Here is an 18,985-nt window from a genome sequence, read left to right on the forward strand (position 1 = left end):
CTTGATGCATACGTCTTAGAACAAGTGACAAACAACATACAAAAATTCAAGGTACTGCAAATGAAAGCAGTGCATTTGAATGTGAAGTTCATTCTGTTTTGCCTGTGGTCAAGAGCTTAGCAAGAGTTTAATGTTCACAAAGCTAGATGTTATAAACGCTGTTTCTTTTGGTAACTTCTCCTCGGCAAACAGTCCAAAAGTAGCTTACAATCCTCTAGGCGTTTGGAAGCTTTTGTTTCAACAAAATCCTTTGGCATTAAATCAGCAACAGAAATCCTCCAGAGAACAAAGTCAAGAATCCTGGAAAGATTGGAAGGAGTCGAATATCACGTGGGTGACATCCTGATCCTTGTATCCATTCAGCACAAAACTTGACACAAGAGTGCGAACTGTGCTGCAACACTTCCAGGAAGCAGGAGCTCCGGTCATCAACAATAATGTGAACTATTGCAGCCGAGCTGTCGAGTCCCTATGGCACATTGGGGATGCAACCAGCTTTAGTGGATCCACAGATAACAAGATCAATCAAGTAGCCTCATGTTTCTGGGAATGAGCTTCAGACTAAGCTCCAGAGATTCATGGGTATCGTAAACCAATTTGGAAAGTTCTTGCCCAACCCCACTTTCATCAATGAAAGCTGTTACAACAAGACAGTTCCTGGGGTTGGTGGGGATCACAACTGAGCACTTTCAAAGAGATGATGATATCACCTGATATTTGAGCTCACAATGATCTAGAGCTACCCAGGGTCATTGCTGCTGATGCATCTTCTGCAGGACATGGAACTGTATCCTTTCATATACAGGTAGATGGAAAACGTAGACCAGTTCATTACACACCTTATTCACTGACAAAAACTGAACTGAGATATACAAAGCACAGGCAAGGAGAGAAGACAAGAGGGGTGGGCTTGGGGGCTGAAGCAAGGGAAAGAGAGGGCATGGGAGACAGAGCAGAGGAAAAAGATGGCATAGGGAGAACACAAGGTGAAAGGTAGTGCAGGGGAAAATGGCGGGTTGGATAATAGAAGAGAATTCAGGGTAAAGAGGCTAATGAAGAAGACTATCAAGGGGAAGTAGACAGAGGGAACAGAGCCAAGGTCAGACTGTTGAGTGGAGACAGTCGTATAGAGCAAGTGATGAATAGAGTGCACGAGAAAGAGAGAGAGCGAGAGAGAGAAGTGAAAGACATTTATTAATAGGCTCGAAGCTGTTCTACTTCAGTGTTAAGTTCAGCTTTTGTTTCTCTAAAGCTCACTAACAAGCAGCTGTGCAATGCCTGGAGAATTGGCTGTTCCTATGGTTTTGAAAATTCCTGATGCAGACATGATTTTGATTGAGGCTGAATATTTCTTGGCAGCGACTGAGTGTTTGGCCCTCTGTTTCCCAAAAGATACATTAGAAACCGTTCAACCGTTGAACAGAGAGTGAAGGACAATTACTCAGTGTCCTCACTGTTCCTACACTGGGTCCAACAGAACCTCCCTGACCGCACGCACTTCTCTTTATGCCAGCGACAGCGAGGTCAAAACAATCTCCATTCCTGCCCAAATGAGACCGGGGGGTAAAGCAGAGGCCTTGCGTCTTGACCTAATCACAGAATTTGGTCCTCATTAAGAGGTCTCGCCTTGCTATGCCCACGGTATGGTTTTTAGCACAATGAGTAAAATATTATCCTGGTGGGAGCAATGTCAGTGCTGATCCATGGCAGTATTGGGTGGGATATGGCCTTTTGCGTTGCTTTTGGTGTGAAGTTGAATTGGGGATGGGGATGCATCATTGTTGGAATGTAGGAAATCACACTGCAACTGGCTCCAGCCTTCCCACTATCAGTTCCTCAACATTAACACAATGCCAACCCTTCAGAACTCACTTCTTCTAACAGAGGTCTCGTGATATCCATGTACTTGAAGCAGCTTAACCTTGCCTCATGAGAAGTGTTTGAAGGGATAATGCATGGATGTTTTACTTTGTATGCAACCTGACTTGACAGCATTTTACAGAATTGTACAATGATGTACCACAAATAGGTAATTCATTTCAATGCATGGTGCTGGCTGTTAGATTAGATTAGATTACTTACAGTGTGGAAACAGGCCCTTCAGCCCAACAAGTCCACACCGACCCACTCCCCCACATTTACCCCTTTACCTAACACTATGGGCAATTTAGCATGGCCAATTCACCAGACCTGCACATCTTTGGACTGTGGGAGGAAACCGGAGCACCCGGAGGAAACCCATGCAGACACGGGGAGAATCAGTGATTCTCACGCAGACACGGGGAGAATTAGGTAAGCCATTTTATAATCCTATTGCTCTGTATCTCACTATTATCCAGTAAGTAGTTTCTCTTCAAGCATTTATCTAATTTCCCACTTAGTGTTACAATTAAATCTGTTTTGACAGGCATTGCATTCCTGGTCATCATAAATTGCTGTGTAAAAATGTGCCTCATCTCTCCTCTGGTTCTTTGACAAATATCTGAAATTTATTTCCTTTGGTTACTGACCCTTCTGCCACTGCAAACAGTTTCAAGATTTCAATATATTTACCCCACATGAACATTTCAGGATTTGGATCACCTCCATCTTAATTTCTCTGAACATTCTGTGAAGATTAACCCCAGCTTCTTCAATCTCTCCTGACAGCTGAAATGCCTCATTCCTGGCACGATTTGAATCAATCAATCAATCTGGCTCAAAATCCAGGAACTCCTTCTCTAATCGCATTGTGGGTTCAGCTACAGATCTTGGATTGTAGCAGTTCAAGGCTGACTAGGGACGGGCAAAAAACATTGGCCTGACCAGCAACACTCACTTTCTGTAAAAAAACAAATAATAAAATTTCTACACCCTCTCCAAAACCATGACACCCTTCCAGTGGTGCCAGAATTGCAAACAGTCCTCCAGCTAAGACCTAAATAATATTTATAACATTTTTAAATCACAGTTCTCTTGTTACTGTGCTCCATTCCTCTGTTAATAAAACTAAAAACTTACTATTTTTTTCTAAATACAAGACATTGCAATTTAAGATTTCTGTGCATACAACTTTCTATTCCTGCATCTGTTAAAATTATCCAATTTAGTTCAACTTGTCCTATCAAAATTGATCATTTTACAATTCTGTGTTTTCATTTGCCAACTGTTTGGCTAGTTCACTAGTATTTCTGTTCCCTCTGTGCATTTGAGCTAATTGTTTACTACATTTCTGATTTTTGTACCTTTTACAAACTTTGAAATTATGTTCTCTATATCACAACTTCCTGTGGAAGAGTCGGCCCCTTTAATTTACCACACATGTGCTCCTCATAAAAAAAGTAAGGGCTGCGTGTTCAAACAAATTGCCTAAAAACTTCAAAAACACTTCTCTGCAGCCAAGCCTAGGTCATTAACATGTAAGAAGACAGTTCACTACTGCGTATACCTTTCTCCAAACTGAAAAATGACCATTCACCACAGCTCCTTGCTGTCTCTTACTTACTTAGGGGCGGCACGATGGCTCGCAACTGTCTGTTATGGAGTTTACACAATCTCCCGGTGTCTGCGTGGGTTTCCTCCCACAACCCAAAGATACACAGGTCAGTTGAATTGGCCGTGCTAAATTGCTCAGAATGTTAGTTAGGTACATTAGTCAGAGGGGAGTGGGTCTGGATGGGTTACTCTTCGGTGTGGACTTGTTGGGCCAAAGGGCCTGTTTCTATACTGTAGGGAATCTAATCTACCATATTGCTACAGTCCCTCTAATTCCATGGCCATTAAATTTATCAACATGCAAATTTATACATGAAACTTTATTTACACCTTTGAAAGTCTAGAAACATTAACTGCACTAAGCACATCACTCCTCTATATTGTATTAAGGAACTTAATAAAGTTTCTCTTCATCTAAAAGTTGAAGTTCTAAATTGGAGAAAGGCCAATTTTGACAGTATGAGGCAAGAACATTCGAAAGCTGATTGGAGGCAGATGTTCGCAGGTAAAGGGACGGATGGAAAATGGGAAGCCTTCAGAAATGAGATAACGAGAATCCAGAGAAAGTATATTCCTGTCAGGGTGAAAGGGAAGGCTGGTAGGTATAGGGAATGCTGGATGACGAAAGAAATTGAGGGTTTGGTTAAGAAAAAGAAGGAAGCATATGTCAGGTATAGACAGGATAGATCGAGTGAATCCTTAGAAGAGTAAAATGAAAGTAGGAGTATACTGAAGAGGGAAATCAGGAGGGCAAAACGGGGACATGAGATAGTGTTGGCAAATAGAATTAAGGAGAATCCAAAGGGTTTTTTACAAATATATTCAGGACAAAAGGGTAACTAGGGAGAGAATAGGGCCCCTCAGAGATCAGCAAGGTGGCCTTCGTGTGGAGTTACAGAAAATGGGGGAGATACTAAATGAATATTTTGCATCAGTATTTACTGTGGAAAAGGATATGGAAGATATAGACTGTAGGGAAATAGATGGTGATATCTTGCAAAATGTCCAGATTACAGAGGAGGAAGTGCTCGATGTCTTGAAACGGTTAAAAGGTGGATAAATCCCCAGGACCTGATCAGGTGTACCCGAGAACTCTGTGGGAAGCTAGAGAAGTGATTGCTGGGCCTCTTGCGGAGATATTTGAATCATCGATAGTCACAGGTGAGGTGCCGGAAGACTGGATGTTGGTAAACATGGTGCCACTGTTTTAAGAAGGGCGGTAAAGACAAGCCAGGGAACTATAGACCAGTGAGCCTGACCTCAGTGGTGGGCAAGTTGTTGGTGGGAATCCTGAGGGACAGGATGTACATGTATTTGGAAAGGCAAGGACTGATTAGAGATAGTCAACATGGCTTTGTGCGTGGGAAATCATGTCTCACAAACTTGATTGAGTTTTTGAAGAAATAACAAAGAAGATTGATGATGGCAGAGCAGTAGATGTGATCTATATGGACTTCAGTAAGGCGTTCGACAAGGTTCCCCATGGGAGACTGATTAGCAAGGTTAGATCTCATGGAATACAGGGAGAACTAGCCATTTGGACACAGAAATGGCTCAAAGGTAGAAGACAGAGGGTGGTGGTGGAGGGTTGTTTTTCAGACTGGAGGCCTGTGACCAGTGGAGTGCCACAAGGATCGGTGCTGGGTCCTCTATTTTTTGTCATTTACATAAATGATTTGGATGCGAGCATAAGAGGTACAGTTAGTAAGCTTGCAGATGACACCAAAATTCGAGGTGTAGTGGACAGCGAAGAGGGTTCCTCAGATGACAACAGGATCTGGACCAGATGGGCCAATGGGCTGACAAGTGGCAGATGGAGTTTAATTCAGATAAATGCGAGGTGCTGCATTTTGGGAAAGCAAATCTTAGCAGGACTTATACACTTAATGGTAAGGTCCTAGGGAGCGTTGCTGAACAAAAAGACCTTGGAGTGCAGGTTCATAGCTCCTTGAAAGTGGAGTCGCAGGTAGATAGGATAATGAAGAAGGAGTTTGGTATCCTATCCTTTATTGGTCAGAGTATTGAGTACAGGAGTTGGGAGGTCATGCTGCAGCTGTACAGGACATTGGTTAGGCCACTGTTGGAATATTGCGTGTAATTCTGTTCTCCTTCCTGTCGGAAAGATGTTGTGAAACTTGAAAGGGTTCAGAAAAGATTTACAAGGATGTTGCCAGGATTGGAGGATTTGAGTTACAGGGAGAGGCTGAACAGGCTGGGGCTGTTTTCCTTGGAGCATCGGAGGCTGAGGTGTGCCCTTATAGAGGTTTACAAAATTATGAGCGGCATGGATAGGATAAATAGACAAAGTTTTTTCCCTGGGGTCGGGGAGTCCAGAACTAGAGGGCATAGGTTTAGGGTGAGATGGGAAAGATAAAAGAGACCTAAGGGGCAACTTTTCCACGTAGAGGGTGGTACACATATGGAATGAGGTGGTGGAGGCTGGTACAATTGCAACATCTAAGAGGCATTTGGATGGGTACATGAATAGGAAGGGTTTGGAGGGATATGGGCTGGGTGCTGGCAGGTAGGACTAGATTTGTTGGGATATCTGGTCAGCATGGACGGGTTGGACCGAAGGGTCTGTTTCCATGCTGTACATCTATTTGAACTATCAAGCCTGCACTAGCTCTATTACCTAGCCCGGCTCAATCACCTTTGTGCCAATGTCTTGCTTTTCCCCCCAAACCCTTGCACACCATTTACAACCAAACAAAACCATCCAATGCCCTTCAGTGCCTCAATTGAACCCATCTCCAGCACATTCACAGACAGTGCGTTCCATACCGAACAACACAATGTAAAATCGCTCTTAATTTCAATCTCTGCCTTCTCGTTCTTAGTTTCTTTAAGAAGCTTCACCCTATCGGCTTTATCCAGCCTGCTCATGGTTTTGAAAACCTCAGTCAGATCTCCTTTCTTCAGAGGAAGTAGTCTGAACTTCTTCATAACTGGAACCATTCCAGCAAAATTACTTCTGCACTTTCTCCAATGCATTTGCATCTTTCCTATGTGGTGCCAGAAACTGTACACGATACTCCAGCGGAGGTGTGGTAGCCCTATTGAACATGTAGCTTCTCTTCTGTGTTTGGGTGATTGCTGTGCGTTTGGGTGATCGCTGTTGCGGTTCAGGATCGGATCCGTGAGAGTGGCTTTTCTGGACATTTTTGTCGCGCATTCTCCTAGATCTTGTAGTCAACGTTTCTATTAACAAATCCAAGAACATTGTGTATTTACTGCTCTCTCCACCTGTTCTGGCACTTTCAATGATCTGAGCACATATACACCCAGATCCCTCTGCTCCTGCACCCCCTTTAGAATTGTTCTCCCGATTTCAAATTGTTTTTCAGTGTTCTTCCAACCAAAGTGCAGCACCTCACATTTTTTGGCATCAAACCTTATCTGCCACCTATCTGACCACTCCACCAACCGGTCAATGTTCATCTGGAGTTCCACACTATTCTCAACACAGCTTATAATTCATCCATGTTTGGTGTCATCAGAGTCATGGATTTTACAAGCCGTTGTCTCTTTGTGTCCGTGTCAGTTATCCATTCAATCTCATTTAGCAGCACTTGGCCTGGATCCTTGAATGCTGTGATGTTTCAAAGGCTCAGCTAAATAGTTCTTAAATACCTTGAGGGTTTCCACCTCTATCATCCCTTTAGGCAGTGAGTTCCACCCTCTGGGTGAATTGTCTTTTCCTCAAATTCCCTCTCAACCTCCTTCCACTTTTATAGAATTCCTACAGCGCAGAAAGAGGCCATTCAGCTCATCAAGTCCACACTGACCCTCTGAAGACCCACCCCACCTACCCCCTACCTTATCCCTGTAACATTGTATTTCCCATGGCTAACAAAGATACTCTGCACATCCCTTCACACTATGCACAATTTACCACAGCCAATCCACCTAATCTTCACATCTCCTCACTACATAGCTGGGGATTCTCCACCACTACATAGATTCGAGGCCAAAATCAGTAGGCTTTTGTATTGTCGGTGAATTGAATGATACAGGTATCACCCGCTTTTTGAAAATTCGCTTTACACCAATTCGTTTTTACCAAAGACTTACTTTAGTACCTGTTTTTGGTAACCAAAAGAGGATTTTTGCTTTTACGAAAAAGTGCCAAGCACCTTCCCCAGGAACTACACTCATCATCTCAGCACCAAGGTACCACAGCCGTGAACTGTGTCTATGAGCATCTGTGCAATATCTCGATCTATTTTGTGCATCCATTAGCAAGATGTGTCCTAAGGTATCAGAAAAGCCTAAGTGAGCTCATATGGGTGTTACGCTTAGAAACATGTCCTTACATTAACTCTGTCTGGTTGCTGACGTGACAGTTTTGAAAACAGTCAGGCACTTTTCCTAAGCTTTGCTGGTTACTCACTTCACCTCTTAAGACTCTTGCTCCCTTGTGAAAATGGAGCACTTCCTGCTGTGGGAAATCGCCCCAGCAGGCGATATCGTTTTCACATCGACTGGATCAAATCTGGTGTCATTAGCTGGCCTGGAGGTCACCCAGGCGGTGTCAGGTCCCGGATTCACTCCCGTGTGAAAATGCAGCACTTCCCACGTTTGGAAATCGCTAACACTTAGTCAGAACACGTTCCCCACACGGGTTGAGCCAGGGACACCATTTGCTCTTCCTCTTTCTCCTCCACCCCAGTCTCCTGTACCTCCTACCACCCCAACCTCCAACATCTTTTTACTATATGTTATTGTTAGCTTAAGTTTGAGGTGTTATTTGATATGATTTGGTAGCATATCGTTTGGGTCTGGGAAAGTGCAAAAATCTTTTCCGTACAAATTAATGTTAATTGCTTCTTTGCTTTACACCATTTCAGCTTACGAATGGTTTCATAGGAATGCACTATTTTCGGATAGCGGGGGGCTCCTGTATATGGAGATTGGGCAGACTGAGGTCAACTAGGAGAAAGTGAGGACGGCAGATGCTGGAGATGAGAGTCAAGAGGGTGGTGTTGGAAAAGCACAGCCAGTCAGGCAGCATCTGAGAGCAGGAGAATCGACATTTTGGGCAAAAGCCCTTCATCAGGAAGCTGCCTGACCTGCTGTGCTTTTCCAGCACCTCTCTCTCGAAACTGAGGTCAAGGTCAGCCAGGATCCACTGAATGGTGGAGCAAGTTTCATGGGAAAGATGATTCTGATGACGAGTCATTGATGCGAAAACCTTAACTCTGTCGCCACAAACGCTGCCTGACGTGCCATTTCCAGCATTTTGTTTTTGCAAAAAGGCAGAGTACTCCTCTAATTGGTTATGTTCTTACTTTATTTAGCTCTTTTGAAACAGAAAGATACCATGCACTTATTAATATTGCAGTCAGGATTAGAGTGGTGCTGGAAAAGCACAGCAGGTCAGGCAGCATCTGAGGAGCAGGAGCCCTTCACATTGATTCTCTTGCTCCTCGGATGCTGCCTGACCTGCTGTGCTTTTCCAGCAACATTCTAATCTTGACTCTAATCTCCAGCATCTGCAGTTTTCACCATTGCCTTATTAATATTGCAGACATCCCTCCACCTCCACAAGAAGATTTCCTTTTGCCTCCATCTTAACCCCATTGTTCCCTTGACTACACGTACGCTGTTTATTATAAACTTTCGGATTTTGTTTCACACTAGCCATAAATGTACTTTTGTACAAACTCTTCACCCCTGTAACACCTTTTCATACAACTTCACTGTCCTTTGATATTCAGCTTGGATTCCTGTGACATTATGATCGATAAAAGGAGATTAGAAGGAATTTTATGCTGTGCCTGATCTCTGCTGTACCTGCCCTGGACGTGTTTGAGTGGAGAGAGAAAGTTTTACTCTGCATCATCCCTGCACTAACACTGGGGAGACAGTGGAAATGGTACCACGTCTCTCAGTCCCGGATTTGATTTTATTTAATTATTCAATAGAAATGTTGACAATATTCATTTTTACATCATGTTCATTGAGCATATTTGAGCTGTTACGTAGACCCCTGACTGAGGTTGAGTGTCACATGTTTCAACAGAAAGATAGTTGTCACGAGCAACTTGGAGAAAGCACAGAGACGATGTGTGAGGCAAAAACATTTTATCAAACAAAGGAACATGAATGGTAACCTAGCATAATGGAATGAGAAACTGAGCCCACCAGTACCGTACCCCAGTGTTATACAGGGTCAGCACCGAACCCACCAGTACCGTACCCCAGTGTTATACAGGGTCAGCACCGAACCCACCAGTACCGTACCCCAGTGTTATACAGGGTCAGCACCGAACCCACCAGTACCGTACCCCAGTGTTATACAGGGTCAGCACCGAACCCACCAGTACCGTACCCCAGTGTTATACAGGGTCAGCACCGAATCCACCAGTACCGTACCCCAGTGTTATACAGGGTCAGCACCGAACCCACCAGTACCGTACCCCAGTGTTATACAGAAACAGCTCTGAACCCACTGGTATCACACCGCAGTGTTTTACAGGGTCAGCACCAAACCCATCGGTACTGTACCCCAGTGTTACACAGGGTCAGCACCGAAACCACTGGTACTGTACCCCAGTGTTACACAGGGTCAGCACCAAACCCATCGGTACTGTACCCCAGTGTTACACAGGATCAGCACCAAAACCACCGGTACCGTACCCCAGTGTTACACAGAGACAGCATCAACCCCACCGGTACCGTACCCCAGTGTCATACAGAGACAGCACTGAATCCATCAGTACCGTACCCCAGTGTTATACAGGGTCAGCACCGTACCCACCAGTACCATACTCCAGTGTTGTAAAGAGACAATGCCAAACCCACCGGTACTGTACCCCAGTGTTATACAGAGACAGCACCAAACCTACCAGTACCGTACCCCAGTGTTATACAGTGACAGCACCAAACCTACCAGTACCGTACCCCAGTGTTATACAGAGACAGCACTGTACCCCAGTGTTATACAGAGACAGCACCGTACCCACCAGTACTGTACCCCAGTGTTATACAGAGACAGCACCGTACCCACCAGTACCGTACCCCAGTGTTACACAGAGACAGCACCGTACCCACCAGTACCGTACCCCAGTGTTACACAGAGACAGCACCGTACCCACCAGTACCGTACCCCAGTGTTACACAGAGACAGCATCAAACCCACCAGTACCGTTACCCCAGTGTTATTAAGGACAGCCCTGTGCCCACCGGTACCGCACCCAGACACTGACAGGCTAGGCTAACATCAACATATTGCTCTCCATCGTTCACTGGAGACAGGAGAAAGTCCCCGCTAGTGCACTCTGACAGCTGGTATCTGTGGAATTACACTGCCCCATACAGTGTCTGTGGGAGAGGGCCTCTCCTCCAGCTTTTGTTTAGTTTTCACCCGCAGACTGAAGTCTGTGTCATTGATCTTTCAGATCTTGATTAAAGTTTGTTTGAACAAAAGACAGGAGGCAATTGAGGAATAGAGAAGACATTACATACAAAGAGATACGTTTCAGAGGTAGAGAAAGAATAGAAGCGTCTGGCATGAGTTGTAACTGAGAGTTGCTCACATTGCTAAAACAAATGATTCTTTTATTATCTTGACCAGAAAAGCAGATAGAGAGGGAAACACCTCAGCCGGAGAGTATGAGAGAGAGGATTGGGGCAGTCAGGGCCAGACAGAGAAAGAATAGAAACAGGGATTGATAGAGACATGGTGGGGTGAGGGGGGGGGGGGTGTTGGAAAAGAGAGATAGTGAGCGCACGCGCTAGGGGCAAGTAGTGAAAGAAGGAAGGTTGGGTCAAATTGAGAGAGGCAGGGACATATAGTGAGAGTGGGCTCCTTTTGGAGAGGTTTGAAAACAGGAAAAAAAAATACACAACCTCAATATGTCTGAGAATACTGGTGATACTGAGCATCAGAATACCGGATAGGGAGTGAAATCTGCTGACGATGGAAAGGGTAGTTCGCTGATCAGTTATTGATCCCTTCCTTAGAGGAATACTTCAATCCTGGGACCTGTGCCTGAGGTAGCAGCATTCTCTCCAGAAGGCTGGAGAGAATCCTATTCGAGATCTCTGGAGCACAGAACTCAAAAAGTTACCACTCCATGACAGTACTGAGGAAGCACAGTACTCTCAGAGATGTTATTTTCTCGGTGTGATGTTAAATTGGAAATCACTGGCCTCTTAGGTGTATGTAAATAACTCCATGACACTATTTCAAAGAAGAATCATGGATGTTGTGGCTGGTATTTATTTAGCATCTGGTTGGCATGGTGGCTTAGTGGTTAGCACTGCTGCCTCACAGCACCAGGGTCCCAGGTTCGATTCCAGCTCGGGTGTCTGTCTGTGTGGAGTTTGCACATTCCCCCTGTGTCTGCGTGGGTTTCCTCTGGGTGCTCTGGTTTCCTCCCACAGTCCAAGGATGTGCAGGTTAGGTGAATTGGCCATGCTAAATTGCCCGTAGTGTTAGATGCATTAGTCAGAGGGAAGTGGGTTACTCTCCGGAGGGTCGGTGTGGACTGGTTGGGCCGAAGGGCCTGTTTCCACACTGTAGGGAATCTAATTTAATATCTCAGAACTGTTTATTGGATATTGCTGTGCAGAGATGGGCTACTGTTAATCCTACATTGTAATAGACACTGCACTTCATTTGGCTGCGAAGCACTTTGGGACAGTCTGTACTAAAGAAAGGTGCCAGAGAAATGAAAACCTTTTTCAAACTATCTCTGAAATCTCAACATCAGCTTCAAAGTGAGACAGTGCCAAATCTTCGACATTGCAAACTTGAATTGGGGTCAGCTCTTTTAATTTAAAAAGTAACATAAAATGTAGGGCTGTCAGAGTAAGCAGCAGAAAGACAGAGAGGTTTAAAAAAAAAGGACAGACACACAGGGAGACACAAAAAGGCTCAACAAGGCCATAGATTAAGAGCCAATACTCAGCTGTTGCAATGAAAGATTCAGCAATGGTACTTCAGGGCCCCCACCCCACGGTGCCCTTTTCTTTCAATGCTTGGTACTGCATTTCTTTTCATTCATTAAGACGTACTTACCATTCTCCTGGTGGTAGTATGGCTGGGACATGTCCTGACCCATGGACATTCCAACCAGGACCCCAGACAGCAGAGAGACCCGAACCAAGACACACAGAGCCAGCCTGCAACTCATTCTGCAGTCAGGAAGACAGACTCAAGAGATTTCAAATGTGGAGAGCCCTCTTCACAGGGTCATTGGACAATTAGACACCAAACATCCGGACACAGGAGGGTGCATGGAGGAGAGGGAAAGTGTCAGGAGGAGAAGGGGAGCATGGTGGGCTAAGGGGGGGAAAGGAGGAGTAGGTGAAAGGAGCTAGTGGGAGGGAGAGAGAACAGAAGTAGGAAGGCAGAGTGAAGATGAGGATGGAAGGAGGCAGAGAGAATAGAGAAGGAGAGAAGGCTACGAGGGAACAGGAGAGAACGAAAGAAGGAAAGAATTGGTGGGAGAGGGAGAAGGTAGGGAAATTAGAGGGAAATAGGGATGGAGTGAGAAAGGAGTTAATAGGGAAAGGTTTCGAGGATCAAACCCAGTAAATACTGGGGACCCTCAGCAGGATCTTCAAGGGACAGTGTTATGTTCAGAGAGAGAATTAGTTTCAGAGGATGGGGGAATTTGAAGGATTCCCAGAGGGAAGGGCTAGCAGAGTTCTAGCTCCGGAGGGCTGCTGTGTAGGAGCGGGGCAGTAGCCGGGAGGGAGCGCTCTGAGCCCGGCCACCTCTGCACGGCTCGGCCGCTCAATCCCGATCCGCTCCCACATTCACAGCCGAGGCTGCTGCAAAACCCGGACTGGAGCCCACTCCAGGCGGACCGGCCGGCTAGCAGGCTCCTTAAAGGGGCCGAGACCCTGGGCTGGGGGGAGAAGGACAGAGAGAGAGAGAGAGAGCCAACCCAGAAACTGGCACTAATCCCACCCACATCAGACAGAACTCTGTGATAACCTGCTGAGGAGGAGGCTCAAAGGACCACTGTCTCATCCTCTCCATCAGTGAGCAGTGTCTATAATTAATTATCAACATTTATATTTCAGCCTTTTCCAGCTGGAGAGCAGGGAAATCTACTGGGAAACCAGCTCAGCTCTTCCCCCTTCTCACGAAGAATCACTGGCCTTGCAACACTCACTCAGCTGGCTTCCTACAGGTGCTGCCAAACCTGCTGAGTTTCTCCAGCAATTTCTGTTTTTGTTTCTGCCCCACCCCCGTGTTTGGTACCAAGGGCACCGGGAAACCAACCGGGTGGTTGGGCAAGAGCAGGGTAGCATGGCTTTTATCACATGTACTACAACTAACGTGCTTGGTTCAAGGTGAGATTTGAGAGGCTAAAGCTACAGGTGTTTTGCTGGGATTGTGCTCTGAGACTGAGAGCTACAGCGCTCAGTATTAAACTCTTGGCATGAACCTGGGATGGTGGGTTCCAGTGTTCACTGTGATAGTTTGGAACTAAACTGCAATCTGCTGGTTGAAGTAGGAAGAGCAAATGTGACTGTTACTGCTCAACATGCCCCTGATGAACTTTCCCCAAGAGCCAGTTCCTTTACCCTTTATAGTATATATCAATGATTGGTATTTGAATGTAGGGAACGTGATTAAGAAATTAGAAGATGCTTTTTAGAAAATGCCTGATAATGAAGAGGAAAGCTGCAGACAGATATTAATGGACTATAGCCAGGTACATGTAAACATGTCCACATATGAGGTCATGCATTTGGCAAAAATTAAGAAAGCAAGGCAATACACCATAAGTGGTGCATTCTGACAAATGTGGGCAATAAAACGACCTGCAAATTCCTGCAGGGAGTCAGAATCATAGAATCCCTCCAGTGTGGAAACAAGCCCTTCAGCCCAAATCAACCCTCCAAAAAGTAAGCCACTCAGACCCATTCCCCTGGCGAATGTAACCTAACCTGCACATCCCTGTACTCTATGGGTAATTTAGCTTGGCTAATTCACCTATTCTGCACACTCTTGGACTATGGGAGGAAACCTAGACAGACCACAGGGAGACTATGCAAACTCCACACTCAGTTATCCAAAGCTGGGATTGATCCAAGGTCCCTGGAGCTATAAGGCAGCAGTGCTAACCACCAAGCCACCATGCCACAGAAACAGAGTCATGAAAGCAAATTTAAAAATCACAGAACATCAGGTTATGGTGTTAACTTGGTGTTGTGTTGATTTTTAACTTTGTCCACTCCAGTCCAACACTGGCACCTCCACATCATGAAAGCCGATGGGATTCTTTCCTCTTTCAGCCAAAGAATATGAACAGGATGTGTATATAGAATCTTATTACTTATAGAATCCCGACAGTGTGGAAACAGGCCATTCGGCCCAACAAGGCCACACTGACCCTCCGAAGGGAACCCCCCCCCCCCCCCCCCCTATCCCTGCATTTCCCATGGCTAAAGCACTGTTTAGGCCACAGCTGCAGCAGTGTGCATTATAGATCCACGCATTATGAGAAAAAAGTGATTGAATTAAAGAGGCTACAGTGGAGATTTATTGTTGCCCAGTTGGAGACGTTCAGTTATGAGGAATGTCTGACTGACTTCGTGTGGTGTTCTTTGAAACAAAGGAGGCTGAGGGGAGAACCTTAACTGAAACCATGAAGGGTATTGATTCACAGACTTCAGTTCAGACATGAGTCCTGTGTGAACCCTCTGCATTGGTCTAGCATCAGGATTAGCACACAGTGAGTTATTGGGCATGAATAAAGATGTGCAGGTTCGTGGATTGCCACTGCTAAATTGTCCAGAGTATGTAGGACAGGTGGATCAGTAGTGGGAAATGCAGGGTTACAGCAATGGGGTGAGCATGTGTTGGATGCTCTTCAGATGGCTGATGTGGATTCGATGGGCCAAATGGCCTATTTCCACACTGCGGGGACTCTGTAATTATATGAATAGTCTGCAGCCAGGCTAGGCGAACAGAATGGCTGGTGTGTCTGTCCCTGGATGGCAAGGTGCAGATGGATCTGCTCAAGGAGACTTAGATGAGACTTACCTTGTTGGGACAGATGATAGGAGGTGGTATCTGCTGATAAGTATCCACACCGAGATCACTATCTTCATACGTAGCCTCCAGCCTGGAACCATGGAGGATCCTGCTCCACAGTGGCCTAGGCTATGATGTAGAGGTTGGAGCCCATCCTTTCCATCAGAGAAGTGGTGGGTACACACCTCCATTGCTGCACTGCCAGGCCAAACCAAGATGGAGTCCCTACTGCCCTCTGGCTCAACTTTCACCGCAGCAGGCATGAAATCCTGCTGGTGTCTTAGTGCTGCAGTAGGAGCTTGGGCAGACATCAATGGCTGCTGGCCTGTAGATTCAGGAGAGCCACTTCTGTGGAAGTGGAGCTCCGTGCTCAATGGGTTCTGCAGGCCCTGACAAGATTGTTGGAGGCCTCATCTTCAGAGGAGAGGCAGAGGCTCCACAGCACAGACCTGCTGATCTCTCCCAGGACATCAGAGTAGGTGCTCACATCACTGCAACTCCTCTGTCAGCCAGGTTGAGGCTTCAACAGCCTTGTGAACAGGTGTTAACCAAAGTCAGGCCCCAAAGATCCGAGCTACCCTGAAAGAGCATCTGCAGTTTTGACTGGTGAAAATCAGCTGCCTTCTACCAGCTATATTGAAACCAGTCAGTGAATGCTGCATAGAGGTACCAGGCCATCCATAGCACCCATGAAGGGAGTTCACAAGGTTAAACCATTTCTGAAATGCATTTTTGAAGTATTTATGGGTAAAGTTATTGAGTGAAACTTTTAAAAACACAGGAGTTGTGTAAAATACCACACAATTTAATCTACTTTAATTTTGGACTATGGGCTAATAAAAGGAAGATGCTGCTTCAAACCAAGCAGACTGTGTAAAGAGATGGTTGCCATTTTAAAAATCATGTTTACCGGAGCACTGTAAATTGTATATAATGTTACTTTCTCTGCAACAGTGAGAGCAAAAAGCAAATACCATGGAGCTGATGGGTTCGGGATTAAGCTGGATATTGGCTTGACGGAAATGTCCTGATCGGCTCCTGACCAAATCCATACTTTTCCAACACCACACTGTCAACTCCTGACCAGATCACCATGGTTTGTCTGTGTGAGTGAATGTGAGTGAGTGTGTGTGTGTGAGTGAATGTTTGTGCGAGTGTGTGTGTGAGAGAGTGTGTGTGAGTGAGTGAGTGTGTGTGTGAGTGAGTGTGTGTGTGTGAGTGAATGTTTGTGCGAGTGTGTGTGTGAGAGAGTGTGTGTGAGTGAGTGAGTGTGTGTGTGAGTGAGTGTGTGTGTGTGAGTGAATGTTTGTGCAAGTGTGTGAGTGAGAGAGTGTGTGTGAGTGAGTGAGTGTGTGTGTGAGTGAGTGTGTGTGTGTGAGTGAATGTTTGTGCGAGTGTGTGTGTGAGAGAGTGTGTGTGAGTGAGTGAGTGTGTGTGTGAGTGAGTGTGTGTGAGTGAGTGAGTGTGTGTGTGAGTGAGTGTGTGTGTGTGTTTGTGTGAGTGGGTGTGTGTGTGTATGAATGAGTTTGTGTGAGTGAGTATGTGTTTGTGAGAGTGTGTGTGTGTGAGTGTGAGTGAGTGTGTGTGTGTAAGTGTGCATATGAGTGAGTATGCATATGTGAGTGAGTGTGCGTGTGTGAGTGAGTGAGGGTGCATGTGAGTGAGTGTGTGTGTGAGTGAGTGTGTGCACGAGTGAATGTGTGTGAGTGAGTGTGTGCGTGTGAGTGAGTGTGTGCATGTGAGTGAATGTGTGTGTGAGTGAGTGTGCCTGTTAGTGAGCGTGTGCATGTGTGTGTGTGAGTGAGTAAGTGTGTATGTGAGTGAGTGTGCGTGTGAGTGAGTGTGTGTGGGTGTGTGTGAGTGAGTGTGTGTGTGAGTGTGTGTATGAGTGAGTGAGTGGGTGTGTATGAGTGAGTGAGTGTGTGTGAGTGTATATGAGTGAGTGTGAGTGAGTGAGTGTGCATGTGAGTATGAGTGAGTCAGTGTGTGTGTGTGAGAGTGAACGTGCGTGTGTGAGTGTGTGCGTGTGAGTGAGTATGTGTGAGTGTGTGCATGTGTGAGTGAGTGTGTGTGTGAGTGTATGTGTGAGAGTGTGTGAGTGTGCATGTGAGTGAGTGTGTGTGTGTGAGTGTGTGTGAGAATGTGTGCGTTTGTGCGAGTGAGTGTGTATGTGAGTGTGTTTGATTGTGTGAGTGTGTGTGTGAGTGTGTGCGTGTGTGAGATGTGTGCGTATGAGTGTGTATGTGTGTGTGTGAGTGAGTGTGTGTATGTGTATGTATGTGAGGGCGTGGCGGTGGAGGGGCGGGATGGGTGTGGTTAGCAGATGGTATGGGGTGTAGAGTGCAACAAAGAACACAGGTTAGACAGAGGGTGGTGAATCTGTGGAATCCATTGCCACAGAAGGTTGAGGAGACCAGGTCATTGAGTATATTTAAAACTGAGATGGATAACGATTTTTGAGAAGATTTGTAGATCAGGTTGATGATAAGTCTGTAAGTTAAGTTTTTGATTGCCAAGAGAAGCAAAGGTTATGGGGAGGAGGTGGGAAAATGGGGTTGGAAAATCTGTCAGCCAGGATCGAATGGTGGAGCTGACTCGATGGGCTGAATGGGCTGAAGGGCTTCTGCCTGATAGGCCGACTCTCTGGCTCTCTGCTTTTCCAGCACCACACTCTTCGACTCTGATCTCCAGCATCTGTAGTCCACACTTTCTACTTCTCGATGGGCTGAATGGGCTAATTTATGCTCCAATGTGACAGAGTCATAGAGATTTACAGCATGGAAACAGACCCTTCGGTCCAACGCGTCCATGCCGACCAGATATCCCAACCCAATCTAGTCCCACCTGCCAGCACCCAGCCCATATCGCTCCAAACCCTTCCTATTCATATACCCATACAAATGCCTCTTAAATGTTGCAATTGTACCAGCCTCCACCACATCCTCTGGCAGCTCATTCCATACACATACCACCCTCTGCGTGAAAAAGTTACCCCTTAGGCCTCTTTTATATCTTTCCCCACTCATCCTAAACCTATGCCCTCTAGTTCTGGACTCCCCAACCCCAGGGAAAAGACTTTGTCTATTTATCCTATCCATGCCCCTCATAATTTTGTAAACCTCTATAAGGTCACCCCTCAGCCTCCGACGCTCCAGGGAAAACAGCCCCAGCCTGTTCAGCCTCTCCCTGTAGCTCAAATCCTCCAACCCTGGCAACATCCTTGTAAATCTTTTCTGAACCCTTTCAAGTTTCACAACATCTTTCTGATAGGAAGGAGAACAGAATTGCACGCAATATTCCAACAGTGGCCTAACCAATGCCTGTACAGCTGCAACATGACCTCCCAACTCCTGTACTCAATACTCTGACCAATAAAGGAAAGCATACCAAATGCCTTCTTCACTATCCTATCTACCTGCGACTCCACTTTCAAGGAGCTATGAACCTGCACTCCAAGGTCTTTTTGTTCAGCAACACTTCCTAGGAGCTTCCATTAAGTGTATAAGT

General features: G+C 45.8%; 1 protein-coding gene across 1 annotated transcript in view; it reads right to left on the reverse strand.

Moving 5' to 3' along the window:
* kcp (kielin cysteine rich BMP regulator) overlaps positions 1 to 13,247 on the reverse strand; it is a 161,117-nt gene extending 147,870 nt beyond the window's left edge. The window contains exon 1 of the mRNA XM_072562062.1: positions 12,503 to 13,247. Coding sequence (XP_072418163.1) covers positions 12,503 to 12,617 — 115 coding nt within the window. The 5' untranslated portion in view covers positions 12,618 to 13,247. The remainder of the gene's footprint in view (positions 1 to 12,502) is intronic.
* Between the last annotated feature and the right edge of the window lie 5,738 nt (positions 13,248 to 18,985).

The sequence above is a fragment of the Chiloscyllium punctatum genome, chromosome 44 (genome assembly GCF_047496795.1).
Source record: "Chiloscyllium punctatum isolate Juve2018m chromosome 44, sChiPun1.3, whole genome shotgun sequence".
In the NCBI taxonomy this organism is placed as follows: Eukaryota; Metazoa; Chordata; class Chondrichthyes; order Orectolobiformes; family Hemiscylliidae; genus Chiloscyllium; species Chiloscyllium punctatum.